The 27548-nt window shown below is 46.1% G+C and overlaps 1 protein-coding gene across 9 annotated transcripts in view; it reads left to right on the forward strand.

The window, feature by feature from the left end:
- Nucleotides 1–27310, forward strand: part of LOC4576246 (terminal nucleotidyltransferase 5C) — a 53381-nt gene extending 26071 nt beyond the window's left edge. For 7 of the 9 annotated variants that reach the window (XM_061646106.1, XM_061646107.1, XM_061646109.1 and 4 more), the window contains one exon: nt 17650–27310. In XM_061646106.1, the coding sequence (XP_061502090.1) occupies nt 17650–19530 (1881 nt within the window). In that variant the 3' untranslated portion in view covers nt 19531–27310. The other 2 variants (XM_061646114.1, XM_061646112.1) reach the window with 2 other exon arrangements.
- Nucleotides 27311–27548: the final 238 nt, after the last annotated feature.

The raw sequence follows: 27548 nt of genomic DNA on the forward strand, positions 1-27548 counted from the left end.
TTGATTATCCACCACAAACCGTATGTCCGACCCTTCCATGACCGTCCCACACCTCCTCCTTCGTTTCTCTCTGTAACTCTGTGTGTGTATGTGTGATGTTTTAGCCATTAACTACTCGGTCGCGTCGCCAATTGCCACGTGCGATTCAACTAAACGCGCATAAAATTCACACATCATCGCGCGGGTAACGGGCTCTCCGTTTCTCCGCGTGCTTTCCTACAGTAATGTGTTCACGATTGCACAAAAGCCACGCTCTTTAGCTCCAGTAGGAGCAGGGCCGACGCTCGCCGCGCGCTACACATGAATGGCCGATGATGATGATCGTCATGCTGTTATTGCATTAGTTTGCCCCATACCGATTCTGAATGGAGTGTATTAGAAAAGTTTTGCTGCTTGAGTAATAATGGTCAGCGTGCGAGGTTTGTTGGTACGTGCGTGCTTAAATGGTAGCGAGATTTGCATGAGTATTGAACACGTAGCGTGAAGTAATTTGGTTTAAGATCGCATTTCTATTTCTAACATAACGGCAAACTTCACCCACTCCGTAATCAATCTGCATCGTTGTGATATTTAATTCTTCGAAAAAGAAACAACTCATTCATACTGAAAGCCCACAGTACCACGGACGTGCAAAGATCTGGAATATAAGGTTCCTATTTTATAACTTCTCCATCGCACAAACGGATCCGCTGCTCACGGTGTGTCGTCTTCCCCCATTCATCTGTTGCATCTGTTTCTAGCGAGCTTGGAACAGCGACAGTGTCATCGCTTGCCGCTCTATCTCTCTCTCTTAGCAGCACGCTGTCGTCGTGGCATTCGTGGTGGTGGTGGTGGTGGTGGTGTGTACTGTTGCCGATCGCTTACGTAACGCACAACGGCCATCGCTCCATCGATATGTCCACCATATGCCGGTCAGCTGTTTTTCTCATCCACGAAACCTCGGCGACGGCGGCAATGTCGGATCGCCAATTGTCATTGCTAGCGACAGTCGGGGATGGTTTTGCCGTCTTTCGTAGGTATTGCCCGCCATCTTTCCCGCTCTGATGAAACGACACGATGGAAGCCACCACCATCGCCGGCTCGTACAGCAACGTGGGTAAAGCTGATGGGAATCATCACAGGCGTCCATTAATCGAATTAATCATGATGATTTTATAAATGTAATAATCGGCTCCCGGGGGGCTGCAAGGAATGGAGGATTGAGACTCCGCGGCAGACCAATTGGTATACGGGCGAGCGTTGTGGGGTGGCAAAAGTCGGGTGCTGTTGGAGCTAATCTGCGTCTAATGGCTTATCGTACGGTGTATATTTTTGTGCATGCGGTTACCAACCAACGGTCGCGCTCCAATTGGTGACAAACGAATGATGTGTTAGTTTTATTTTGCAAGATAGTTAATGGAATCATTTTTATTTCGGCAACAGGAAGGCACAAAAATGGTGTTTTTAATTGATGCCTTAGAATTGATGTTGTTGTGGAAGTGAATTCATGAATGTGCAAACCTAAACCTTCTAAAACTGTCATGCTACAATGTTGCTCTCTAATATGATTCAAATCCAACGATCATCCCCTTCTGGTTTCTACCACAATGGAATCGAACCTACCCTCTCGTCGATTGCCTTGCGCTGAAATTATCTCATCGCAAGCGTGACATTTAATCTAAAGCCACCCACGAAAAGTCCTGCCGTGCGAACTGTGTACGTATTTTGCACCAGGGCCGGTTTTAGTTGCTCTTTCTCTTACTCTCTTTCTCTCTTTCTCTCCATCTATCTGTATCCCCAAGCTCCAAACGGGTTCAAAGCTCACGTAATCATACACCTCTCACGGTCAAGCGGAGTGTTAAGGCACAGGGGTTTTGCAGGAACGAACAAAAAAAAACGGAGCAAACAGGTTTCCGGTCCGGTACACTCCACCTCTCTCGGAGGGCAGCAGTGTGCACAGTTTCACTGTCAAGTTTACGATAAAGCAGCGTCACCGCCCAGGGCCTCCACGCACCGGATGCAGCGACCGATCCGGTGTGCCTGTGATATTTGGCACTGGGCAGAGGCTCGTGCAGCTCCGGTGCCGGGGACCGGTTTTTGTGTTTTTTCGTACCCTGCTCCGTGGGCGATATGTTCACCGCCAGCACGCGTGGGTGGATGTTATCCTGACGGCTCGTTACCGGGGTGACCCACGGGCTCCGGACATTACCGTCTCTTGCAAAAGGTCTGCGCAATGGTAGTGTTTCGTGGGTCTTTTAGTGCCTTAGCCTAGAGAAACATCTGGCACGAGGGTACCAGTCGGACGGTTGGTTAGCTTTTGCCATGACGCGAACGTAGCGGAAAGGTTGGTGCTGATTATTTTAGTTACAACAGCCCTAAAGGTGGCGGTGGGTAATAAATTATGCGATTATTTCTCACTTTTACGCCCGTCCAATACGGTTCAGTGACCCTCTGTCTTCAGGCAACAGCAGTGACACGTCCCTATACCATCAAGGCAGCCATCAAACTGTTGGGGATACCGGTTGACGGGCGCGAAGTATTGCTAAAACTAGAGACAACGATCCGAAAGGCACCCGGTACTATAAAAATCGCCCAAGTCCTATCATCCACCCTATCCGATGCAGCATCTTTCGGCACCTTTCTCAGGTGCGTTTCGTTTCTACGCGCAATGGTTCGTTCCATCGTTCATCAACCTCTTTTTCTCGTGCTGACCACAGAAAGTCAAGATAGAAGACAAGCCTCTCCAGCGGTTATGCAAGCGACAGCGAAAACCAAAAACGAAACGTTTTGCATCGAACGCGCTTATCCGTGCGGATCTTCAAGTAACTCGTCTGCAAAATTGGCGGCCAGTCGGCAACGATTTTCAAACCGTTGGGGCATTAGGTAAGCTCGTATAATGAGTTTCTTCGGTGGCCGTTGCCTTCGTGACGGTGCGGGCCGACCTCAACATCATCGGTTGATTGGATTATTTGGGCCTCTATGAACCCGTCCACCAGAGGCCTCAACAAATGAATGGAGGGTTTACTCTCTAGTGCTCACCTTATATCATAATACTGATGAAACTGCAGATCGGATAGTGAAAGTAAAGAGCCATTAAAAGAGCTTATAACGGGGCAAGGTTCCATTTCAGTCTTAATGTTCTTCACAGATCACGTGATATAACAATATAAGGCGCTGCGTATGTTGGTTTAGATAATTTGTTGTGGTCGTATTTTAAACTTGTTGATTTTTTTGTATGTGTATTGTAACGAATTACTATACGTGATTATGATAATGATGATAATAATAACATCCAACTGCTACCCAAACGATCCGCGTTCAATCTCGTTGGTGTCGCAAAGTCTACCATGAAATTTCCGGGTTGCCTTTGGCGTTATTTTCAACAATTGGAATGATTCGAAAGCTATCCTATTGTAACGTACTAAGCGACTCACTATTAACCGTAGATTCAAAACCTGTTGATGACTATGTTTATCTCTTGAGTATTCTTTTGAGGGTTACTAAAACGAATATTATTTCAGATGTTTCAAATAAAACATGTATAAAGCCGTGATGTTTTGCTACACATCTGCTTTCTAAACTTAAGGTTCCAGGGAAGATTAACATTCCAAAACGGTATGAATCTGAAGTGGTTCAGCTTGTTTATATCTTTTTAAAAAGAGTTAGATTATGTCGCTACAGAAAAGAAAACTGATCAAACAAACACATTGTACTAAAAATGGCGGTACAAATACGTCAATCAGATGGCGACGTCATTGGCGTTGTTTTTGCCTGCGCTTGTACAAATATTTGTTTTTGCAGCCTACAAAGAAGCCCAATGATACCGCCCGAACAGGAGGATACTAATCGAAATAAAGCGACATTGCTGCAAAGGCCAAACTAGCAGCAAAGGGCCACGGGTGTGTGGGGTAGTAGGGAATGCGCAAAAAAACCTTAACCAGATTACGGGTCCCGGTGTGGCCACGCAGCCAATGGTGCACATTTTAGCATTCCTTTAGCATTCACGTGATGTGCTTTGGAAAACCATACCAAGCCCTGGCAGGCGGAAATCTCACCCACACCCCCCAACGCTGCTGGAACGGTGGTTAGTGGACGCGTTGATAAATAATAATACTGTATCACTTCAGAATGCCCACAGCTGTCCTACCTTTTGGTGTGTAAATGGGGGAGAAAGAGCGGGAAGTGTACGAAAAAAAAAAACTACAAAACGTGACCATCCTTAAGCCAGGCGGCGTGTTGGAGGGTGGTTCAGGCCAGTGTCGGCAGGGTATCGCTGCAGGAAGTGAACTGTGGCTCGACACGCACGACCGCACCGGGAGAGGTAAATCAGCAACGGTATTCAATTCCGCCGTTTCGTGCTTTATCGTTCCAACAGTAGCGCGGTTGTTTCGAGATTGTGTTAATAAAGGTTGCGGATTGATGTACAGGGGGATGTTTCCTAGCCTGTGCCAAAAGCCTTGAAAGTGGTAGGTTTGCAGGATGCTCCAAAGAAGCTGAGGGCACACGAAGAGATCATCGCTCTAGCGCTTGTAACAAAGCACAAGCTGGCTGCCTGTCTGTTTGATCAGTACACACGCCCTCCCTGGTCTATTGGTTTGCAGAATATTGTGAAGGAAATAGTGTTCGAGATTAGCAACACACCTTCCATCAGAACCTGGGTGACTATTCGATTTGATTTGATGGCCATAACTCAGCCCATCGTTACGGATTGCAACCCGGACGCGGAAGAAACTAAAATATATTTTGCGCAACTTCTGGCTATTTGAAGCTGATCTGCGATTGGTTGTTGACGAAGCCTCCACGCCGTTGAGTTTGATTTGACAACGTTCAAGGAAGTGCAGAAAATTCTTCGAAAAGTTTAGCATCTCGTAAAAATTTGGCGTCTTGTGGCTAAAATTTGCATTTTATAGCGCTTGATAGGAGATGAACACGTTCTGCCGCGGCACGTCCTGCCCTATCCCCACCCATCCGACAGCTCATTTCAATTAGCGATCGATGTGAATCCGATGCAAAAGCTGAAACCGGTTTTTCCACGAATGCTTCATTTGCATCGAACAGAGCAGGCTTACTTTAATCCAACCAGAATGTCATCTCCATCGAAGCCGGGTCTCTGACATTTTAGCTAAAGCACACACACGCTGCGGTTTCGATTCTAATACGTGGCTGAGACGCGGGAACACCTCATGAAGGCTAGAATTGTAGTTGCCAAATTCCAGCTATTCTTGAGGTGCATTTGCAGCGCAAGTTACGGCGTGAGTGAGGCATCGAGGGTTTGTGGTACGGTATGATACAAAATGACTGCCAACTCCCATGGAGCATGCAAAAACGCGACACCGAGTACTCAGTAACGGTCGGGCAGGGCAGCCTTTAATAACCCATTACAGTTGTTGTTGGCTGCTAATACGGCGCAACACTGCACTGCACTGGATACAGAATTGTGCACGAGCTCGATGAGTGAACGGCACATGTTTTCGATATACACAAACCGGATGCTTGACAACTTTACGTTCCATCAACCAACAATCTGAACCAATTACTCGGCAGGGCAACACTACTCATCGAGGCTAAGTGCATTTAATTCGAGTACTGTAGGGTTGCTAGCTGCAAATGGGTTTACATCGTTGCTCAATTTTTGTTTGTCCAGTACACATTTAGAGTTGCTTAAGAGGAGTAAATGATGTTTGATATTATGTCTGATGGGAAAGACAAATGTTCAAAAAACTGCGTTAGTTTTCGAACGTGCAATACGGGGGCGCAGACTTTTTGCAACTTCGAAAGAGTTGCTTACACTATACGCCATCGTTTCGTCATGTGCATGTATGTGGTGATGACGGTGCTATAATCAAACTGCAATTAATTTCATAGTTCACCTACATACAGCAACATTGTATGTAACAATGGCTTGCTTGTTAGCACTATACCATTGGCAGACACTGGCCACGATTACTTTCACCACGTTATTGGTAAAATATGTTACATTGAAAAAAAACTCAAACAGAGCACGATTGCTTTTGCTCGTTTTGATTTGCCAACTTTGTTCGATCTCACAATAATAGAAGGATTAGATAGTTTTTTTTTTCTTTTCTGAATTATTTCAACTTTGCTCGTGTCCCGTTGGTTTGCAGTAGAGATAAATGCGTCCTCGGACGACAAGGCAAACCGAGCGGAAGTGGCCGGATGTTGTATGGATCAAGAACTGTAAGCTCTTAATAAACGATTCGTCACAACGTTGAGAAGGGAAGGAGCGGTATGATTGACAAGCAGTAAAAAAAATCCGCCAACACGATGTTGTTGCCCCGCTGCTTGACTTATCAATCGTCAAGCCGCCCCGGAGATAAAACTGCCCACGCTCTAGTAGAAAATCGGTCTCAGATCCTGATATCACCCCGCGGCGGCATTGGCCAGTATAGAGCGTTTAGAAGCAAATAAATTTCATAACCAAACCTCTCACCGCCCAATCGCCGGAGGACCTTCTTCACGTTCAAAAGAGGTTGAAAGTGTGGGATGTGAAAACGAGGGAGACGAAGATGGAGCACAAATTGTTTGAAAAAGAAAAGACCAAAGTCAAACAACAGATTATTTGACTGCGCGATCGGGAATAGTAGCAGCAATTTTCATGAAACGCATACCAATCGACTGCATACAAATGTGTGTACGCCCCCGGGCTCTATAAGAGCGCCAGTGTGTGTCTAGATGGGTGGGTGAAGGGTGTAAATGCACACCGAACGTGGAATCAATAATTAGCTAATTGGATAATAATTGGGCCTGACCGTGTGTGAAGTGCGCTCGCTGTGCTACATGTACACGTACCGAACAACCCATTCCAACTTCACTGTTAGCCGAATGTACGAAAGCTGCACGAAACTGTTGAAGAGCTAGTTACACCCGGTGTGCCGATGCTAGGGCGTATCGGCAGGTTTTCAATTTCATTTGAAGTCTAGCGTTTCAAAGATATCTTGTGAAGTCGGAAGCACATATCCTGCTCAATTCTCGCGTTGCACGACGACGTTGATTGGCGCTGTAAGTTCAACTGCAACAAAATGCCTAGATGCTTATCGGCCGTGTGTACGCAAGTGTGTTGCCCTTGGGAGAAATATTGTGATTGATGGCTCTTGGACAGATGGTGTGGCTTGAGTCGGGCGGGCAATGAGTGTACTGATTGGTTGCAACGCGTGCTATGGACAAAAAAAACACACTCAACCTCAACAGAAGATATATGAAATATCATTCATTTCCATCATCATCAGCGTTCGCTCCCGTTTGCAGGCTCCGTCTCCCGTTGAATGGCACGATGCTTGTCCAAGGGTAAAAGTGGTGGGTGGATAATTCATTTGGGACTTCCCAATGTTCAGAAGCTCAGTGCTGCACGCCTATTTAGCAGTGCGCCAATTTGATACACATTCTTGTGTATCTTTGCATATATTCGCAGGATGCATTTTACGCGGACGTTCGAGCGAACTTGTACACTCAGCATGACACCGGAGTTTATGTCAATAGCCGTAAAACATGACGGCAAAACGCATATATGTACGCCATAACCATTTAGACGTCCATAGTCATGCCCGAGGATCGATCGAATGAATAACATGACAAAACAAAACACGCATATAAAAGAAGAACCATAAAATCACTTTGAATGTTAATAGCTTGCGGTTGGTTGGGTTGCGGACACAAATTGTTGGCGACCAGATCCGTCCCAGCCTGGCTGCCCAGGTGAATACTCCAGGAAGCAGAGCTTAACCTGACCGAGGGTCGAGCAGTAGGGAGTGAATCCATTTTTGTTCCATGCATGCTTGAAACTGCCCGATCGGATTGTATTAATGGTTCGAGTGCATGCAACAGATGATGGTTGCACATTCCCTTTTAGTTGCAGTTATCAGATCGTTAGCTACATGTTTGAGTTTGAGAACCACTGAATGGAATGACCCGTTCTATTTATTTATGTATACAACGTTTGTTTGTGTGTGTGTGTCTGTTCTTGCTCTGTTACTGCTATTAATAAGCGCTTCGATTGGGTTCTAACCGTTGCATGTTAAATTTGGCGCTCCTGATAGAATCGCGCTGCACTAGACAAGAGCACCGAGAGTATCCAGGGCGTATCAGGGTGTAATTGAAAGCGACAAGACCCGCGATATAGAAATGATCTGCCATGCACACTGGGTAGGAAGGCAGGGGAATAGCACCCGCCGTCTACACACAGAAGGGATAGTTCAGTGCACGTTTCCGCCACGACGTCCGCGTGTGTCACGCTCTCGGTTCGCGCGCGTATCGACGCAGTTTGCAGTTCACGTGTCCGGACGTGTTCGAGCGTTCCCGTGTACTTTTCCACACTTTCACCGACCGTGGGGCGGGTAGTGGAGTTTGGACAGTGATATGACGTGCTGGGTGGGTGGGCATGTTGCGGAAAGTGTTTGCGGGCGGCTATTTGGTTGTTCGGTCAATATTGATTTGCGGGACTCTCGTGTGGGGTTTCCGTTTCGTAGGGCAGGGCACCGCCGCGGTAAATGGTGAACCCTCTTCAGGTGTGTGCAATTAACGATGCACCGAATGGGCGGGCGAGCAAGCGCGTTATTTTAATGGGTTGTTTTTCACCATTCTGGCAATGCAGCGTGCTGCACACCTGACCCGGGCTTCGAGCGAAACCCGGCGAGAGTGTCGCGTAAACGGACGGTTCAAAGTCGAATGGCGGAACTCGGTGTCGGTTTTTGGTTTTGTGTGTTCCATTTCCGGTATTTAGTGGGGTAGGGGTGAATACATTTGGATGTCTGTAGCCTTTCGTTGTGTTGTGGTAAGTTAATACACACAAAAAATCATTGTGTATGTACCATTACTCGATGATTTGACAGAAGGTATCGAGTATTAGGCTACTTAAATGTGCAAAATGGACATGGGGCTGAACGTGCAAAAAGTGAGGCGTAAATGGGCAAATAAATGAGTTTCGTTAATAGAATTGAGTAATTGTCTATTGCTATTTTTGTCGTGCAAGAGGCTTTTGTTCAATTGTCATTGTTGCAGAAATATTAATGAACAGGGCTGAAGAAAGTAAGCAAAGGAGAAATTTAATTTAACAGGAAATGATGGTCTTTCGCTAATTTTGGTTTTTGTTGGTTGAGTTGAAATTTCCGATCGATTTCATTACGTTTCGTCGTTAATAAATCGTGGGAAATTCCATCCAAATTTCCTGCGTTTTTAATCACCCTCTCGGATGATGTTGATAAAAATACGTTCAGACAGGCGATAAATGAGCGGCAGGTTTAAACAAAAGACGTCATGCTACAGCTGTTCCTCAGCTGATGTTGTGCAAAGATTACTAGCACTCTAACTTGTTTTTGTATTTCTAGCAATTGGCGCAGCAGAGGTTATCGCTGAATGCTCCCCAATTTTTAACGAGTTTGTAGACGCTCAACAACGACGACAACAAAAACATTACTCTTTACAGCGAGCGTCATGAAGAATTAAGTGACTATGGGATCCTGTGCAAAAACTATCGTTCTCATCTACAAAGCAATCTGGCAAATGTCACTAAAAACTAAAAAAATAAAACATGCAATTAGTGCTCTGGAGACCAGCACCGAGCTTGTAATACAAGTTCTAAGCGTAACTTGTCGTCTGTGCATACGCACACACACGTACATACCACCGGACACTATCTTGCTCGATCAGGAGGTTTTTGCGCATTGGCAAAGTTGCCAGTTTTGATCGTGTACTAGCACGACTACTTCATTTGTTTTTTTTTTCTATATCTCTTTGATAAAACGCATTCCTTGTCGTACGACGTCTCCGGGTGTCTGGTATATTAGTGGCAGACAGGGCTGTTTTATCTATTGTCGAATCGGTGCAAGCTCCATGTTTCCTGACGCTCGCAAAATGTTTGTAGTGCTTGAAACAAGATAGAACCTTTACATTACAGTTTCGCTGACATACGTTGAGCTTTTCTATCACAACGTCGTGATAGGACGATTGAAATTTGAGAGGAACAAACAGGCTCGCTTGATACACGATGTCCACCGCCGTCTAGCTGTGTGATTGATAAGCGAACGATGGTAATTACCGAACCCCGTTGTGTCATCAAACATACCTATGGTGTGTGTCTCCGGTCGTATCCTGTAACACGCTGATTGTTAAAGTTTATCGTCCATTGTCGTATCCCTGATAGATATCATAGTAGGATAGATATGAACATACAAACACAGCGTTAAAGATATTTAATTTGAATTATTGGTAGCTCTAAACATTCCATTTCTTTGCCTTCAGCGTTAACTCAAGTCGCACCCATATAAGCACACCTGTTTTTACATACTTTCATTGATGTACAACGACGCATTGGAAAAAGTGTAATTAATAACATGAAACGACGAAGTAAGAAGACCTTGAATCTGCCACCGTCCGGTTGTCTTGTCTTTCTTCTTTTGATTCCGTTCTGCGTCGCTGCCCATGGTGTGTAGCATGCCTTGCTGCTGCTACCTACACACATCAAGGCTGTCTTTACGTGTTTTGTTCCACAAAACCCTTCCAGTGAACGAGCATCCATGAGGTGGAGGGGTCCCATAGGGCTGGCACTAGTACTATTACTACTCGTCAAGGGGAGACGGCAGTTAATTTCATTTGCTGCTTTGTGCACTTTCGTTTGCACTATTTTTTCTTCGTCGTGTTTCGTTTTCTTTCGTCGTCCTTCTTCTGCTGCATCCCGCATGCAGAGAGATGCAAGTGGTGGAGCAGGGGGTGGCTGGCCAGGGGATCTGTGCCGGTTCCTTTTATGTATGGCGCTGCTGTGCGTGCTTCCGAACTGGCGTGACTTGCCCTTAAATGCATGCTACTCGCCTATATTGTGGGTTTTGAGATTGCAGCAGACCAATTAGGCCTTTCGTGTAGAGAGAAAGAGAGGAAAAAAACAAAGCACACACATAAATCGAGGTCATTCCAATGGTTAAGCCCTAGTAGAAAAGCTGCCATGTTTGCAATTTTCGTTTGATTTTTGCTAGAGGAAAAAGAAAAATATCATCATCGGCAGCAACAAATAACAGTAAACAATCGTTTGTTGGTATTATTTATTTTGTTTCAAAACAGTGTCTCAATTTACCTATTTACATGTCGAAACAAGACACTCGTCAGCATCGAGGAAATGGACTTTAGCCATCAAACTTAAACATACACAGGCACGCGGTCAAACGAGCCGTAATTTAAAGCCCCGGTGTAAGATCGATATATTATTTCGTCCTTGCCTAACCTTGCCTATTGATCCCCGTGTGGTTTAGATCGGCCGTGCCTGCCTCGGCACTGTCCATAATTGCATAATGTTCGACCGCTGTGCGAGGGGGTGGCTGGCGGGTTTCCACCGTCCCGATCCGTAGCGATTGGTGGCTATAAGTGGTCGCCGGTGAGCGTCCAAACTATTATTAATTTTCTTTCCCACCATGCACCAAGCCAAACCCACCCATCTACTGGGCGCGTTGTGGTTGGTTTCTCTATCAAAACGACTAGACACACACACACACACACACACACTCGGCGCTCAAGGATCTCATCGAGGTTGGGCCAGGTGAGCGGAACAAATATAGGTTAGATTAGAACGCATACACACATACTTACATCCTCGATCCGGGGCCGCTGACCTTCGAGCGCGCTTGTGCAGCGCTGTTTTGTATTTGTTGTAATGTTTTATTATTAATCTTTCACCTGAATTTAATCGAACCCTACCAAGGAGTGTAGTGGCGGCGGAGGCGGGGCCCACACGCGCGCACATGGTGCACGCGTTCCCTTTGCCCTCGAAACACGAAACGGACACCCCTCGATTCCTTCGCAGAACGCAGGGGGTAACGCAGAGCGAACGACGAAACTGGTTTGTGCGTTAGGCTACCGCCGCCACCGTACTTGCACTGGTTCGCAATGGTTAACTCGGTTAAGTCCGGCCACGAAGGTAACCTTCACGCATTTGATTGGGTTTTTTTCTGTCCCCTCACCCTCTCCCCGAATGATCGAACCTTCCACACTAGGTCACACATACACATACACATTGCATATCGGACAGCGGGTGGCGTTGTTGCTCCAGCTCTCCAGCCCCCAGGTTGGAGAGTTTGAAAACCAGGTGGTGGCAGCCGTAAAATAGGTGAACCTAAAAATAATCTCTCCCTGCATCGCGTTGTTTCAGGCTCTCGATCCCGTTTGATATCCATTCGGCGGGAGGCTTGGTTCTTGGTGGGCTTATGCAATAATGCGATCGATGAAACCACTTATTATAACATCCGGCTCTTTTCGATCGGGTCACGTTTCACTCAGGGGCACAAACACACATGCACAGCGCACGGCAAAGCTGTGTGGAGAAGTGGTGGAGTGTGGTGTTTGGTGTTTGCTGCAACTTGTACCACACATCGACTCGTAGCGTAACTGATCGCCACAGCGAGTTCGCTTTAGTTCCTTCTCGAGCGGTTCCGACACGGTGCCCACGTGAGCCGATTTCATTTGCGTGCCTGTTCGAAACACCCGAAAAGCAAACATAAATGCCGCTGGCTAGTCGATAGTTGTGAAGGAATTTACAAGTTGGTCACAACCAACAAAAACAACCAAAACCAAAAACATTACTGCTAATTTGCACACACCATTTGATTCTTCCTGCTTCGCAACCTTCACCAAACCCGGATCCGGGTCGTTTATTGTGCTCCACTTCCGATCGGAGCACGTTGCTGGCAAGAATAAACATCAGCGAAGATGCCGCCAAGATCCGGCAAACAGAAGGGTCCTTCTGTTGCATTTACGCGAATACCGTAGAGCAGATCTGTTCCTTCGCTCCTGACATTGACCTAGTGTGTGCGGTGTACCAAGCTGAGACGGCAAAGGTACAAACTAATCGCACGATCGAAACACACCGTCACCAAAAAAAAAAAAAACAACCACCCGTCTCCAAAGAGGCCTCGGGTGTCCTAATGGTTTTCAAAAAACGCTCCGCCGCGTTCTGTTCAAGGTTTGCCCCGCTTGAGCCGGGGCAAACCGTTTGTATTCGTGCACGTACGCTTCACGCAGTTTTTGACGTACCAAATGAACAACAACAACAATAACAAAAACATCCAAATAGACGCCGAATGGCGTGTAGAGTGGTTCCGAGATGCTACTAGCGATCGCTCTGCAGCAAAGCCCTTGGGAGCGGCCCTGCGTGTGACGTGCGTTGCCAAGATCTTGATCTTGGCTGTGCAACTGGCGGACACCGTCTTCGCACCGATCTCTTGCCTTTCGGATCCTTGAGCTGTTGTACCCATAAGTACATCCGTTTTGGGGCGCTAATCGATACAGGGCGATCTTTCCCGGGGAGCTCCATTCGCTTTAGAAGTGTCTGGCAGAAATTAGAATTGTACATAGGATTGTGCGCGGGTGTGCTGTTTCGTATTTGGATGTCACCGCCGGTATGTTGGCGCGAGGAGTGACTGGGAATTTGCTGTCGCATTGATGCGGGTATCGAGGCCGTTGCACTTGGAGGTCGAATTGAAATGCAAAAAGTGCCCCCGGGCGACGGTGCACCAGATACGCGAGCGGCTGGCGCACGACTCGACCTCCAGGACACACACACACTCACGCATTTGCTACTACACTACTGTCGGGGTTGGGCCCGGTAGGTATGCAGAGCCCGTAACGTCAGACGACGTTTCACCCTCTGGGGTCTCTGTGTGCGCAGCTAAGAAACATGTGCACAGCCGGCAAACGGAATGGGATTCGGGTGAGGTGAGAAGCTACCATTCTAGTCAGGTAATGTGTGTTACGATCGGGCCACTCCGGCATAGTTTTGCATGCAATTCCGATGGAAGTCGTAAACACTACTGCGCGCGACAGTGCTGGTGCGCGGGTATCAGAGGTGAACCTCGTTGTCGTCGTCGTCGTCGTCGCTGTCAACCTTTGCATATCGACACCCATATTATGTCAGACAAGGGGAACGATTTTTAACTTCTTCTCTCTTTTTTATATCTGAGCCTAATAAAAAAAACACACATAGAGCTACGACGGTGGCATTTTATAGTGCGCAACTGCTGTCTAGATGTCGTGTTGTTGCACCCTTGAATAATTAGATTAATCGATCGGCTCTGCTGTTGATTGCTCCATTTCGATCACCCATCCAGTAGGAACGTAAGGAATTTTTGTACACGTGTTGTGATCTCTCTGCACATCTACACATATTTACATGGAATTTTTTACATTTTGGACAGATTGTTTGATAAAAAGAAATATTTGAATGCATTTAGTTTTGTATTAGAATTGTTAATGAACACCTCGTTAACGGTCAACCGTATAGAAAACTGCGTGTGTATGCAAGAATATGTCAAAATACATCTATCTAAACAGCATCATTCGCAGAATACAGATTTTGTTGTTGTGACAACAGCGACCGCGGAGGAGTAAGCTGTACAAATTCAGCCAATCTATAAATTTGTGATTATTTTCCATCGCTACAAGACACACGCTCAGAGACACACACACAGTTCGCAATTCTCGGAAAGAATCTGCACACTTTCTGTGTCCCTTGCTGACCTTCCAATACAGATTGTTTAAAAATGGTTCAATGTAGCAACATCAAATTAGCTTGAAAAACGTTCAATTTGTTAAAAACTTGAAGTATTACACAGACATTTGGAACGATATATTTGAAACCGATACATTTTCCCCAGAAATCCTATTTTATGAACGTAAAGCCGGACAACAGACCGTTTGATACCGTTTTGTTCTCGGCTGTCTCGGTATATTACTTAACCGATAACGTTTGGCTCTTATTGAGCAATCAATTGAGCGCTTCTCGGCAGTGGGAAATGAAACGCGACCGGATGGTTATTTCTGTAGCGCAAAATTAGCACGTTTCTGGTCGTCCAAAACTCACAGCAACAGCAAACGCGTGAAACGCGTCAACAACTTCAACCCCCGCTATGGTTCGAAACTGTCTAATTGATGAGTAATTGCATGGTTTTAGCACACGGCAGCATCTAACTTGCCGGTGGTTTTTTTTTTGTGTGGTGTGTATGGCAGGCAAAGAATGACAAGCTGTGTTGGAAAGAGTGCGCAATGTTACCTGCCTAAATGTTGTGGTTATACAGCTGATAGAAATTTTTAAACAAAACATGCAAAACCTACTTTCTTGTGAGGATGTGAAGATGGAACGACTGCGTCCAACGATGTGGCCATGTTTGCATGAAGCATAAGTACTTTTTTTGCGAGAAAAGCAAAACAAGCAGACAAAAACCACCTAAAATAAACGAACAATACAGCACGAAGCACCCCAACACCACAATAAACAGCCAGCAATGCGTCAATAATCCGATGGTGGTGTGGTGATGGTGGGGCGGTTGGCTAAATAGGAGAAAAACAGAACAAAAAACAAGATCTCTGATGGCCACGGTGCGCTCACGAGACGCAATTATCGGTTGACGGGAGTGGCCTCGGGGGTTGGTGGGAGCCTCAATTTGTGGGGGAGGTGAATGGGGTGATCCGCGCGGAATAGCGAACCCAAATGAACTGCGAGGGAAGCGCTGGGGAGGCAGGCGACAAGTGGCGACGTTGTTTTGTTGTGCAGCACACATACCCCCATATCTCCCCCCTCCGGTACTATGGTGCGTTTTAGGGGATTTTTGTCTCCATCAATGGGAGTGGGGGGTTTGGCGATTAGGGGTGTCGGTGTGGTGTGGTGGTGGTGTGCGATCACTCGCGCGAGTTCCACCACTGAATGTGTGAGCGAAAAATGTGTAAAAGGTCGCTGCCGGGCGCGAGAGAACCGATTCCCCGGGACGGCTGGATGGCCAAGGGACCGTGGTGTGGGGGTGGGGAGGACGGGGAAACGGTTTACAAGTGCCGCCGAGCTCTTTGCTCACTGTGTATCTCTCTCATTATCTTTCCCACTCTCGCTCTCTCTCTCGCGCTGTTTGTTTGAGGCACACTGTGACTCTACATTCTTGTCGAGAGCGCACAGTGTGGACAACGGTAGCAGAAGGGTCGGCCCCCAGCGTTCCTCCGCCTGCCTGCTTCCATGTGCGGTTCCTTTCCCTTTTTTCCGTAGGCTTTTTCAAAATGCAATGTGCCGACCGACCGACCGCCGACGCGAACCGCGACTAGGAGCGCACTGCTCAGTGTCGTTTCGAACGACAGCGTGAGGTGGTGCGTTTCACGAATTCTCATCGCCGCGGACGATAGACCGTTTGGTACGTAACACCAGATCACACTTATGGTGCGGTGTGACAAGCGAGATTAGAGTTCAGCCGAGAGTTGCGTGTGTCTCTGGAATGTTTTTTTTTTCGTTTAAGAAGAAGTGCAGTTCCGTTCCCGTTGTTTTGGTGTATTTGATTAGTGCAACTAAAACCGGCAGTGAAGAAGCACTTTTGCACGTTCTGAACAGTTTGGTTTTGCGTTCCCAAACACGTGGAGAGAGAGAGAGAAAGAGTGTGTGTGTGTGTGGTGTGACGTGCAACGCGACCGGAACCAATTCACGTGTCGATACTGATCAGTTTAGCCAGCCAGCGGGAGGAAGTGTCACCGCGGTGACCGGTCGAAATTGTGTCGATCACCCACATCCGTGCAGGTATAACCATTGCTTTTTAGTGCATAGTTTGAAAAATTCCCTCCATTTGTGGTGTTTGGTTCGTGGGGGACTGTAGATGCAAAAGCCGCAAAAAATGCCTCCCAAAGGGAAGAGGGTGAACAATTGCGCGTAGTGTGTGTAATTGAATGTGAAGAGTTGCGAAGGAGACAGGCAGTGACGACGACGGATGAGTAGGGGAATTAGTAGGTAATAGGGGATGAAATTTGAAAGAATGGACCATATGGTCTCCTAGTGACGTCGATAAAAACCGTCTATGTGTAAGTGTGTAACTAAGCATAAGCAAATGAATGAAAAGGGTTACTTTGGACGCACGGACTCCCCTCTTCCCTTATGTCACAGAGCAACCAATTGAATTACAAAGCCTGGTTGGCGCACACAAGCTTCCTTTTGCCCCGTTGTTTACCGGTAGCAAAGGGCAAATGATAAGCGACGTGTGTGTAGAGTGTGCTGTGTTGTGCCTGCTTAGTAGCGGCGTGTGTGTTTCCACGATCTGACGTCCCTCCCGCCGGGACGTGTGCTAAACGTGTCTTGCGGACGTCATGCCTACGAAATTACCGGAAGGAACCGACCGATAAAGTAGTTAGGTGTGTGTTCGTGTGCGGCTCATATATGATCGCGGCCTATTAGTGACGTGTCTGTGACCAGTAACATTTGTCACTAAATCGGTGCACTATGGCTTCAACGGAATACACTTTGTTTGTTTGTGTGGAGCGCTGCAATGTTCTAGCATGCTGTTGGGTCCTCCCTCCGTTGCTGCTTGAGCGATTCGACGCAATGTAACACAGAGATTCGTTTAGTGAGTTAATTGAGACACGATAAATACATGCCAGTGGCATTTTTCTTCCGTTATAACAACGTGCTGCTGCCTCTGCTGCTAAGTGTGGTTACACCTAACTCCAGATGACTTGGTTTTTCGCCCTATCGATAATGTGACGCAATTTATGGAGTGAATTTTTTTTTTGGGATTTTTATGTGTTTTGAGAAGCGAATCGTGTTTAAATAGCTTTTGAATGAGCTTCTGGTGCTTTTTCGATGACTTTTAACTGATCATTCCACAGCTAGACATTCATTAATTTCCTTCTCTCGCTTCGTTCTTTCGTTTGCAGTGCGGAACTTTAAAAGTTCCCGACTCTTACTCCCAACGGATCATGGACAGCTATCATGTACAGACGCAGCAGAACAGTTACGGCAACAGCTGCACGAATGGCACCACTGGCCGCCACGGCGGTGCCGCCGGACCAACGACGACGATCTACACCAATGCACACGCCTACCCGGTGGCTTCGTTCAACTACGCCACGATGAGCTACGCGCACTCGGAGGGTGGCTCCGTGTCGCCGCCACCGTCGCCCCGCTCGAACAGCTCCATCTCGTCGGCCTACTCGTCCGCATCGTCCACGGCCGCCTCCCTGTCGGCGGCCTCGTCCGGCTCGTCCTCGTCGTCCGCTTCGTCGTCCTCGTCCTGTATCTCGTCGGCCGGTTCGGAGACGGGCGCCTCCTACGAGCATCTAGACATCACGGCCCAGCGGTTAGCGGTGCTGTCGTTCGAGCAGGTGATGAAGCTGAACGACGTCATGAACGAGCCGGTGTCGATACACGGCCGCGGCAACTTCCCGACGCTCGAGGTGAAGCTGAAGGATCTGGTCAACATTGTGCGCGAGAAGCTCGAGGCGGACGTCGTCGCCGGCGGTGCCGGCATGACGGTAAAGGACATCCGTCTGAACGGTGGCGCAGCTAGTCATGTGTTGGCGTCCGAGCCGCAGCCATACAACGATCTCGATCTGATTTTCGCCGTCGACTTCAGCACCAGCCGGAGCTACGATCGCGTCAAGTCGGCCGTGCTGTCCTCGCTGCTCGACCTGATGCCGGAGGGCGTCGTCAAGCGCAAGATCACGCAGTGCTCGCTGAAGGAGGCGTACGTCGGCAAGATGGTGAAGGTGAACAGTGATGGCGACCGCTGGAGTCTCATCTCGCTCGGCAACTCGCCCGGCCACAAGAACGTGGAGCTGAAGTTTGTCGACACGATGCGCCGGCAGTTCGAGTTCAGCGTCGACTCATTCCAGATCGTCCTCGACTCGCTGCTGCTGTTCTACGACTGTGCCGAGATGCCGATGATCACGGAAAACTTCTACCCGACGGTGGTGGGCGAGTCGGTGTACGGCGACTTCCAGGAGGCGCTGTACCATCTGCAGAAGAAGCTGATCTCGACGCGCCAGCCGGAGGAGATCCGTGGCGGCGGGCTGCTCAAGTACTGTAACCTGCTGGTGCGCAACTACGTCCCGGTGGACCCGCAGCGCATCAAGACGCTCGAGCGGTACATGTGCTCGCGGTTCTTCATCGACTTCCCGGACATTGGCCAGCAGCGCAGCAAGCTGGAGTCGTACTTGAAGAACCACTTCTTCGACGAGGGCGAGGAGCACCTGCAGCACCAGTACCTGATGCATTTATTCGAGGTCGTCGAGCAGTCGACCGTATGTCTGATGGGACACGAGCGCCGCCAGACGCTCATGCTGATCGATTCCCTTGCCATGGAGATCTTTTACCGCGATCAGCAGCAGCAGCATCAGCAGCAACAGCAGCAACAACAGTCATCGGCCACCCTCACTCAGCAGCAACAGCAGCAGCAGCAACAGCACACCACGCTGCAGCTGCAGACGCAAATGTCCCATCTGTCGCTGTCTCCGCAGCAGCTCTCCCCCCAGTCGCCCACACTGATGGCCCATTCGCCCAACCACCATCAGCACCAGGCGCAAACACAGCAGCAGCAATCGCAGCAGACATCTCCACAGTGTGCGACGTCGGCACAGCAAGTACAACAGTCTCAGCAGTCGCAGCAGCCACAGACGCAACAACAGACGACTGCGATCGCCCAGACCCAGGCCATCGCGCTGGCACCGCAACCGGGCCTGCTGTATGCGAACGGTATCTACTACGCTCCGCTCATTCCCTACACCCAGTGCACGTGTAACAGCTGGATAACGACGTGATTAGTGAGCCCGCTGCCGGCGGTGGCAGGCCACAGTAGTAGCATCATCAGCATTGCAGGCACCGACCTATCGCCGGAATTAACCGTCGAAACATCACCATCCACACCACCACCACCACCACCACCACCACCAACATCATCATCATCGTTATCATCATCATCCTATCTTACCGGTCCATCGCAGTCCCCAGCGCTGCTAGTTTCACCCTCAACAAGCGCAACGATCACACAGGAATGTCCTTTCACCGCCGGCTGCACGCTCGGGAGTCGCCTTTCGGCGCCCTACTTCTCATCGCCGGCTTGCCTAGCAAGTGATGCGGCACGAGGATCCGGCAGACAGCAGCAACAGCCCATCACAACCGCCACCCTTTCGATTGTTCCGGTGGATTTGCAGTCATCGTCTCTGTCACCAGCCTCACCAACGGCATCGTTGTCGTCGTCGTCGCCGTCATCGCACCCATCGTACGTGTACGCTGTCCCCGGCGATCACTGCTACTACTACTATCCCTGTCAACCAGAACTTCTGCTAGAGGATGGTTCCGAGCGATGATCATTCAATACATCAGTAAGCGGAGTCCTACGAGGCTGTGACTAAAACGAAGAAGAATGCGGAAAACAGAGATAGCAACGCATGCCAAAAAACGTATGCAAAACAGCCACAGTTTTGGATGTTTGTGAGTAGAAGCGGATGAAAAATGGTAGGGAATCTTCCGAACGATTTTTAACCTTCTCTGATAGTCGAGCTCTGTCCTGTCTCGAGGGCACTATACAGATGGTCACGTTCGCAATAACGATTCACAATGCGTGCTTGCAGTACTGCAACTGCGTCTTGGGCGCCACCGTTTTGCGCCACGACCCTAGTGCGTAGCGTTTAATTGATAAGACGCAAACCGACGGACAAGCAAACACAAAACAATATGGCGATCGAATTTTTAATACTATGCAACTATCAAACAAAATTAAAAAAAAAGCATAATATCGAAGGTAAAAGCGGGGGACGACAAAAACAGGAACAAGATGTAGACTTTGAACAAACCACCAACGCGAAGCGAATCATGCATTGGCATGTGCGGTGAAGTAAAAGTTAGCGAAGCGGTAGATAAAAAAAACAACAACACACAACAAACAAACTAGTAGTACAAGAAACAGGAATGGGAATTATATTGCGTAGCCTACGAATTTGAAATATCTGTACGTTACAAACAAAATAAGCGGAAATATAAATTTGAAGTATTTTATGAAAAACGCGCACCACCACCATAAGAAGCTAAAACAAAAACAAAATAATTAGAGTATCTCAAAAATGAACGAAATTAGCGCACACAAGTCCCGAGATTGTTGCTATCGATTGGTTTTGTTTGTAGAAATGGTGCACTGTCATCTGTTCTTGTGGCATCTTCAGTTTGTTATGCTCATTTCAACACTCGATATCTCATGTGGACCTGTGACTATCATTCGAGTGCTCGAGTGCTGTTTTTTTTGCTAAACATACCAGTTTGTACATGGTGACCGCTGAACAGATCGCTGAACTATCGCACCTGTTTACGTCATTGTCCAAAGTATCCTTACTTTGTGTGTGTGTTTTAAGGGGTTTCCCCACTTTCTATTCTTGTGCGGATCGTGCGGAGAAACGTGTTAGGTAAGGCAGAAGAAGGAAGGGCGTAATCGGACACTGTGATTTGGGAAGGGTGCGGGAGGATATTTGTGCGTCTGTTTGTACACCGCGCGAACGCGGCACAATCGAACCGGGCAAACCACTTAACGATAACAAGCAATTCATCCCACAGGCTCATTGCGCGGGAACGTGTTCATTTCGATGTAACTTCGATGGTGTTTGTTCATGTTTGTGTGTGAGTGTGTGCGTATACATGGCTATTTCCGGTGTGCTAGTCTTTTCTTTAAACATGTATGTTGTGACGTTTGCTGTCATCGACCCCCACCAACTTACCCGTGGGGCGATTGGTGAAGATCATTGCGATCTCTGCTTGGTGTATGGAATATCGTGCCATTGTTTTCGGACTTTGAAGTATGCAGTGAAAGCAGAGAATATTTCCGTACGGGACGTAACGCACCCATAGCTAACCATTCGCGATAAATCGTACTCCATTTTATGTGTAATTAAAAATTACTACAGAGCCAAGCTACCAAACAAAAACCCACACCAGCGCATAGATCTGTGCATGTACTTATCAGAGACCGTTTTATCCGCCCGTCTTGCATTACCGATCGCTGAAGCATACGGGGGCAAATGTTACCACTTTTAACTGATCCCGCCGGCTGATGGCGAACAAAACAAGTGTCCAGCACCACAACCGGCAAATGATGCTGTAAATAATTGTAAAGAAATCACGTACTGAAGACTGCTGTTTACGTAAGAACAAAAAAACCCCAATGCATCACGTGGTGAATGCATTCAAGTGTGCGATTGATGGACACTATGATGTATGACTGGTCTGGGTGAGTGTTCGCTCAATTTTGGATATGTTTCATCCTACTCTTTCTCTCCTTATCGGCGAGGCAGAGTAAAGCTGTTGTAATTAATACAACAACAACAACAACAAAAACTACAAAATGTACGAAATGCGAAGGCCACAGGATCTCACAAACGGTTTGCCGAAGCGTTACAGCGTCTATGGGAAAAGCGTCACTTAGAGAAAGGAGTCGTTCGACCTTTTAGCGCTTCCGTGGTTGTTGTGGATGTTGGAACTATCGGGGATTCGGGAAGGATAAGAAAAACTGAGCACAGTCGCCAACACGAGTGACAGAAAACTACAGCTCCATAGATATACATATATTTTGGATTGCATGTTTGTTGAGGAAGCGCTAGGCTTCATTTATTTACCGGAGCGTCTAGCAACCTTCCCTCTTCTACCGGGACATAGAGGGAACGTGGGGTGGGTAGCTGTGGATGGAGATGTACATGGGATGGTGTAGCAAAAATGGTGTAGATGGTGAAACAGAGAAGCTTAAAAAATGAACGGTGAAATGTGAAAAAGTTGTTATGCAAAGTTGGCGAAAGAACATATGAGAAACGAGGAAATGGAGAAAAGGAAGATGAATAAGAAGCAGAAGAAGCAGAAGAAGAGAAGATGAGATGTCATAAGAGAGATAATAAAAGTAACAGATGATGAGTAAGAAGAAAAGCAAGAAGAAGTAAAAGAAGAAAAATGTAGAAGAAGAACATCAGGATGAGAAACAAAACAAAAAAATCTAATTACTGAGACATGGCTGTGTTTATTCCTCCTCACAATTTGTTTTTAAGATGCTATAGATACCAGCAATGCGTAACGAATGTTGAACGGAAAACGAGAGTGAAATTCTGGCTAAGTAGTGTGAGCGTTTCTGCGGGAAAGAAGGAGTTTCGTGGTCGTTCGGTAGACATGAATCGAAAGCGGAAGTGGACGGATAAGAAAAGGAGTGGTTTAAAAACGCAGAAGATAAGCATTAATAATACAACTGCGACACGAGAAACGTTCACGGAAGATGCGCGAAGCACGATGCTGCTGCTAAAAAATGGAAGGAGATCAAGATACAAACAAACAAAAAAAAAACAAAAAAGGCACTATTGTAAACGCAAGAAACCCGATAGACTGTTGGGATGTTGTAGGTGATAACATCGGCGATAGGAGGAACACACACGACACTCATTGTTAATGCATATATGCTTTTAAACTAAATATTTGTCCAAATGTTAATTGACTGATGTGGCTCGTGACTTCCCGCTCCCCGCTCCCCCTCTCCTGTGTGGGGGGGCTGAGCGCTAGAGAGACAATGAAGGGACGGGATGGGAGTGTGCTGTATGGGTGTTAGAAAGAGGGGATGAACACATCAGCAGATTGAAACGAGATTTCAGAAGTGTTGCAAAAAAAAAATGCTGGTAAATGTACGTATTTTACTTAACATGTTGAAATGTTGGCACATTCGGTTCACGAAAAAAGGGTCCGAAAACATCAACAAGAGAGTTAAAGATTTGCTGTGTATGTGTGTTTGTGTAGGTAAAGAGCAGAAGAAAACAGTACAGTGGTATGCGTATACTATTAGCCCGGAGTACGATTGAACATGAAGTGCGTGTTGCTGCCGTGCCAGTTACACGAAGCGAGCAGCAAAACTCACATCAAACTTTCCAATAGCGCCATGTCGAGATAGGAAGCAAAAAGTAAGAGTTAAAAAAATGAATGTTACAACATACAAAACTATAACGCTACGGTAACAGCAATTAAAACTACAGAGAGCAAGCAAAAAACAACAACAGAAAACAAGGAAACCTTGTAAACAACAATTAAGTAATGAAAAACAAGACATACAAATACAAAAACATATAAAACTAGAGCAACAGACATAAAAACAACAGAAAAAAATAGTAAAGTCTCAACAAAGAAAACAACACAAAAAAAGTTCATCATAAATAGTGTTAATTAAAAAAAACAACCATACAATGACTACTATGCATTAAACGATTTATCCAAGCTCTATCGCGTTACGAGAGGCGTGTTAGAATAAATCGATGTCTTGCCAACAGTTAGGGACCGCACGAGCCTCTCTGAAAGCTCCTTGACGACTGGAATCGGGAAACCAGAAGACGACGGACAAACTAGTAGTAGACCGACGACAATACACACTACAAAAAGGACATACACTTTTAAACTTCAACACTAACTTCCAACTCTCAAATCCATCGCTATTCGAAAGCTTACGAATGTTGCTAGCGGCAAGCAGGCAAGCAGGGGCCGTATTCTTATCAACACCTTGTTACGTCCATTGGTTGTCGAGAAGGTGCGAGCGGGAGAGAGAGAGAGAGAGAGAGAGAGAGAGAGAGAGAGAGAGAGAGAGAGACGCAAACTAAGAACACAAAACGCCCGCCAGCACGACAATCGACCTGATCGGTAGACAACTATTATTACCGCAATTCTATGTTTGTTTTGCTTAGTTTATGATACTATGTTGATTAATTTATTAGGTTAAAGCGAATAATCTACCACAAACGTTCAGAGAACAAACCATACAAGCTATGTTGTTCCATTCGAATAACTCTCACTCTCTTTAGAGTGGTAGTTTTTTTTTTCGTCAACGGAGGTTTCATGTTGGTCTCTCTGTACCTTTTTTTCACCTTCATTCGATATGAATTAAAACCAACGTGAAACTGGAACCGGTAACCCCGAAACACGGTGCAACGATCCGCGCAGAAGCGCAAAAAACAACCAAAAAAGCCACGAACTTCAATCTAAATTACTGACTCAAAACACACTATCGTGCTTTTTGCACTCCGCATAGGAGATCCTGGGTCGTCTCCGGATTGGTCCTTGCGGAAACCCAGAGTAACAGCTTCTGGGGACACAATAATGATTTTGTACATCATTATTGCCATCCTACAACGGAGAGTTGATGCAACACTCACTCACACATACACACACCCGGTGATCGTGGTTATCGGATTAACGACTGATTGTAAAATCCTGAAGAGAAATTGATAATTCGTATTAGGACAACACCTTATGTTTTGAGTTCTATCCTACCGGGTTGGGTTAGCGATATCATGTCAAGTGCGCGGAAAGAAGGCAACCAACGGGAGGGCAACTCCGATAAAATGCGAAGGAAGACAGCAGGAGCTCAGTGACATGAAACGGAATATTAAAGAAAACGAACACACATACATACAAACACACTGAGCTGAAGAAATGGAGACAGCGGGATCAGACAAAACACACACAACACATTTTTTGCATTCCTTTGGTTCTTTAGTTTGTAACTTCGATTGCTACTAATACTGTTCACGAAACACTCTAATCAGTAAGACCGATGTACGGGGGTTCGGCTGGAAAATGTAGCAAGAGAGAGAGAGAGAGACTCTTTGCAAAACACAGAAAAGTTCCCCCCGCATGAACACTTTTTAAACTGCAATAGACGTAAAGCTCTTGTGAGCAGCAAAATTCCACACCTAACACTAAACGAGCATTCAAAACAGAAGGCAGATTACTGGAAAATACACACATACACGCTCCACACGCAGAAAAGAAGAACCGGGTGTTGACAGCTTGCAAAGCAACTTGAAAGGACGGCGTAAGCAAATGTCTAATGAATGAATAGCGAAGATCAAACAGAACAAACTGAAAAGGTGTAAACGATTCCCAACCATCTACAATATTCGGTGGTAAAAGGATTCGTTGCAAGCAAAACTAAAAAAAAAACAACAAACAAAATAAACAAACCCTCTTCTACCTAATACCTTTAAATGAATGTGGATAAATCTATGCGAAAGATAAATACGTATGACTACAAACATACAAAACAAACAAAAACAAAAATACCAAGGCAAGGACATTGAGATCGTGTTAGATTTCTGTCAAAGCGTTCTAATCTAATGTGAAGAGTATAAAAAAATCTTACACAAAAAAAAAAACAAACAAACAAACAAACTATATTGCAAAATGCAAGCAAAAAAAAGTACATTAAAAAATTGTATGAAAAAATGTGAAAAAATACATAAACTTGTGAAGTTATTACAAACTAGAAATATTACTAAGAAGCAGTAGTACAGTACACAGTACCATTAGTAAGATGTAAGAGGCATCCGTATTGCGATTTAAGGGCACGCACGTTTTCCGTTTCCGTTGCCCTCTGTCCGCCGACCCTGCTCTCGGTCCCATTTGCCGACGAAAGGGGAAGGGTAGGTAAGGGGTGCAGCGGAGGTTGATCGATCGATCGGGAGGAGTGATTCTATTGTTGCGACAGCAGTGTAAAATGTTTTAAAGACAGGAACCTGAAATCAAAATGAAACAAAAAAGTCCATGGCAGCGACTATGCAGATATGATTAGGAAGGGCGAAGCCGCAAACACAGAAGAGGTGGTCTCTTTCAGCCTTCAGCTTACGAAGAGAGCCTAAGATACACAACAACGCACTGGTCTCACAACAGTAAGTCATCAAAATGATACACAACAAGAAGCCCACTTACACCAGGACGGCAACACATACAATCTAAGCAAGCCGTGTTGTAAAAAGGGTGAAAGCTAAAGAGCGAAATGCAGCTGAAATAGAGAGGGAAGGAGAGACAGTGAGCGAGCTGCTGTAAATTGCGAACGCGCGTGCTGTAAACGTAATATTGATGCAATATTGTATCGTATGTGTGCGTGTTTCATTTCTCTTCATCTGATCGAGATTTGCGATCGAGATTGTGTCGAATGGCAGCGTTTTTAAGTTTGGACAAGGGTGGGTTAAAAGCTAAAGCAAGAGAGCAATCGGGAAGGGCATGAGGAGATAGAAAAGGAGCTTGATCGGGAGTGCATCATGCTGCACTGTAACGGACGGTAAAAGAGTGTTTAAGTTTGTTGCTTTGAGTCTCTTGAATCTGTTCGATAGGTATGCTTTAATACGACAAGAAAAAAAAAACATTGTCATAAATTCTTCCCATTTATAACACAAAGAAAATCTTCCCAACTCGTATCGTTTCCTCTTTCTTCGACTAATAAGACCCCTCCGATATTGCAACTGCTATTCGTGTGGCATGATGCACTCTCGACAATGCACCCTTCCAACAGAATGGAAACAGGAAAATAGGATATTCTGATGCTAAAAATAATAAGCAGCATTAACAACAGAAAGATAGTGTGGAGGGAGGAAGATCGCGCTTGCTAGTGGGTGGTGTAGAGAAAAGGAACATATGAAGCATGTGTCATTATATAAAACATAATTTAATTTACTATTATTACTATTGAAATAGAAATAAAGATTAGTTTTTTTCTGAAAAATACCAATAAAAATGATAAACAAACACAAAAAACTAAAATACTATGTAGTACAGATTTATTACATGTTGCTAAAGCATGATGACATTTTGTGATCTGTATTTACAAAGTCTTCTTGTTCTATCTTTTCTGTGTTCTAAAGCTTTAAAAGATTTCATATTTAGTGCCTTAAGACATATTTTTATTTCATGCATAAACTATACGCTCCAGTTGCTTTTGTTTACATAAAGCATTTTTGAGTATTTTTTTAAAAGAATAAAAGCATAGAATTGTTACTGT

Source organism: Anopheles gambiae, chromosome 2 (assembly GCF_943734735.2).
Source record: "Anopheles gambiae chromosome 2, idAnoGambNW_F1_1, whole genome shotgun sequence".
In the NCBI taxonomy this organism is placed as follows: domain Eukaryota; kingdom Metazoa; phylum Arthropoda; class Insecta; order Diptera; family Culicidae; genus Anopheles; species Anopheles gambiae.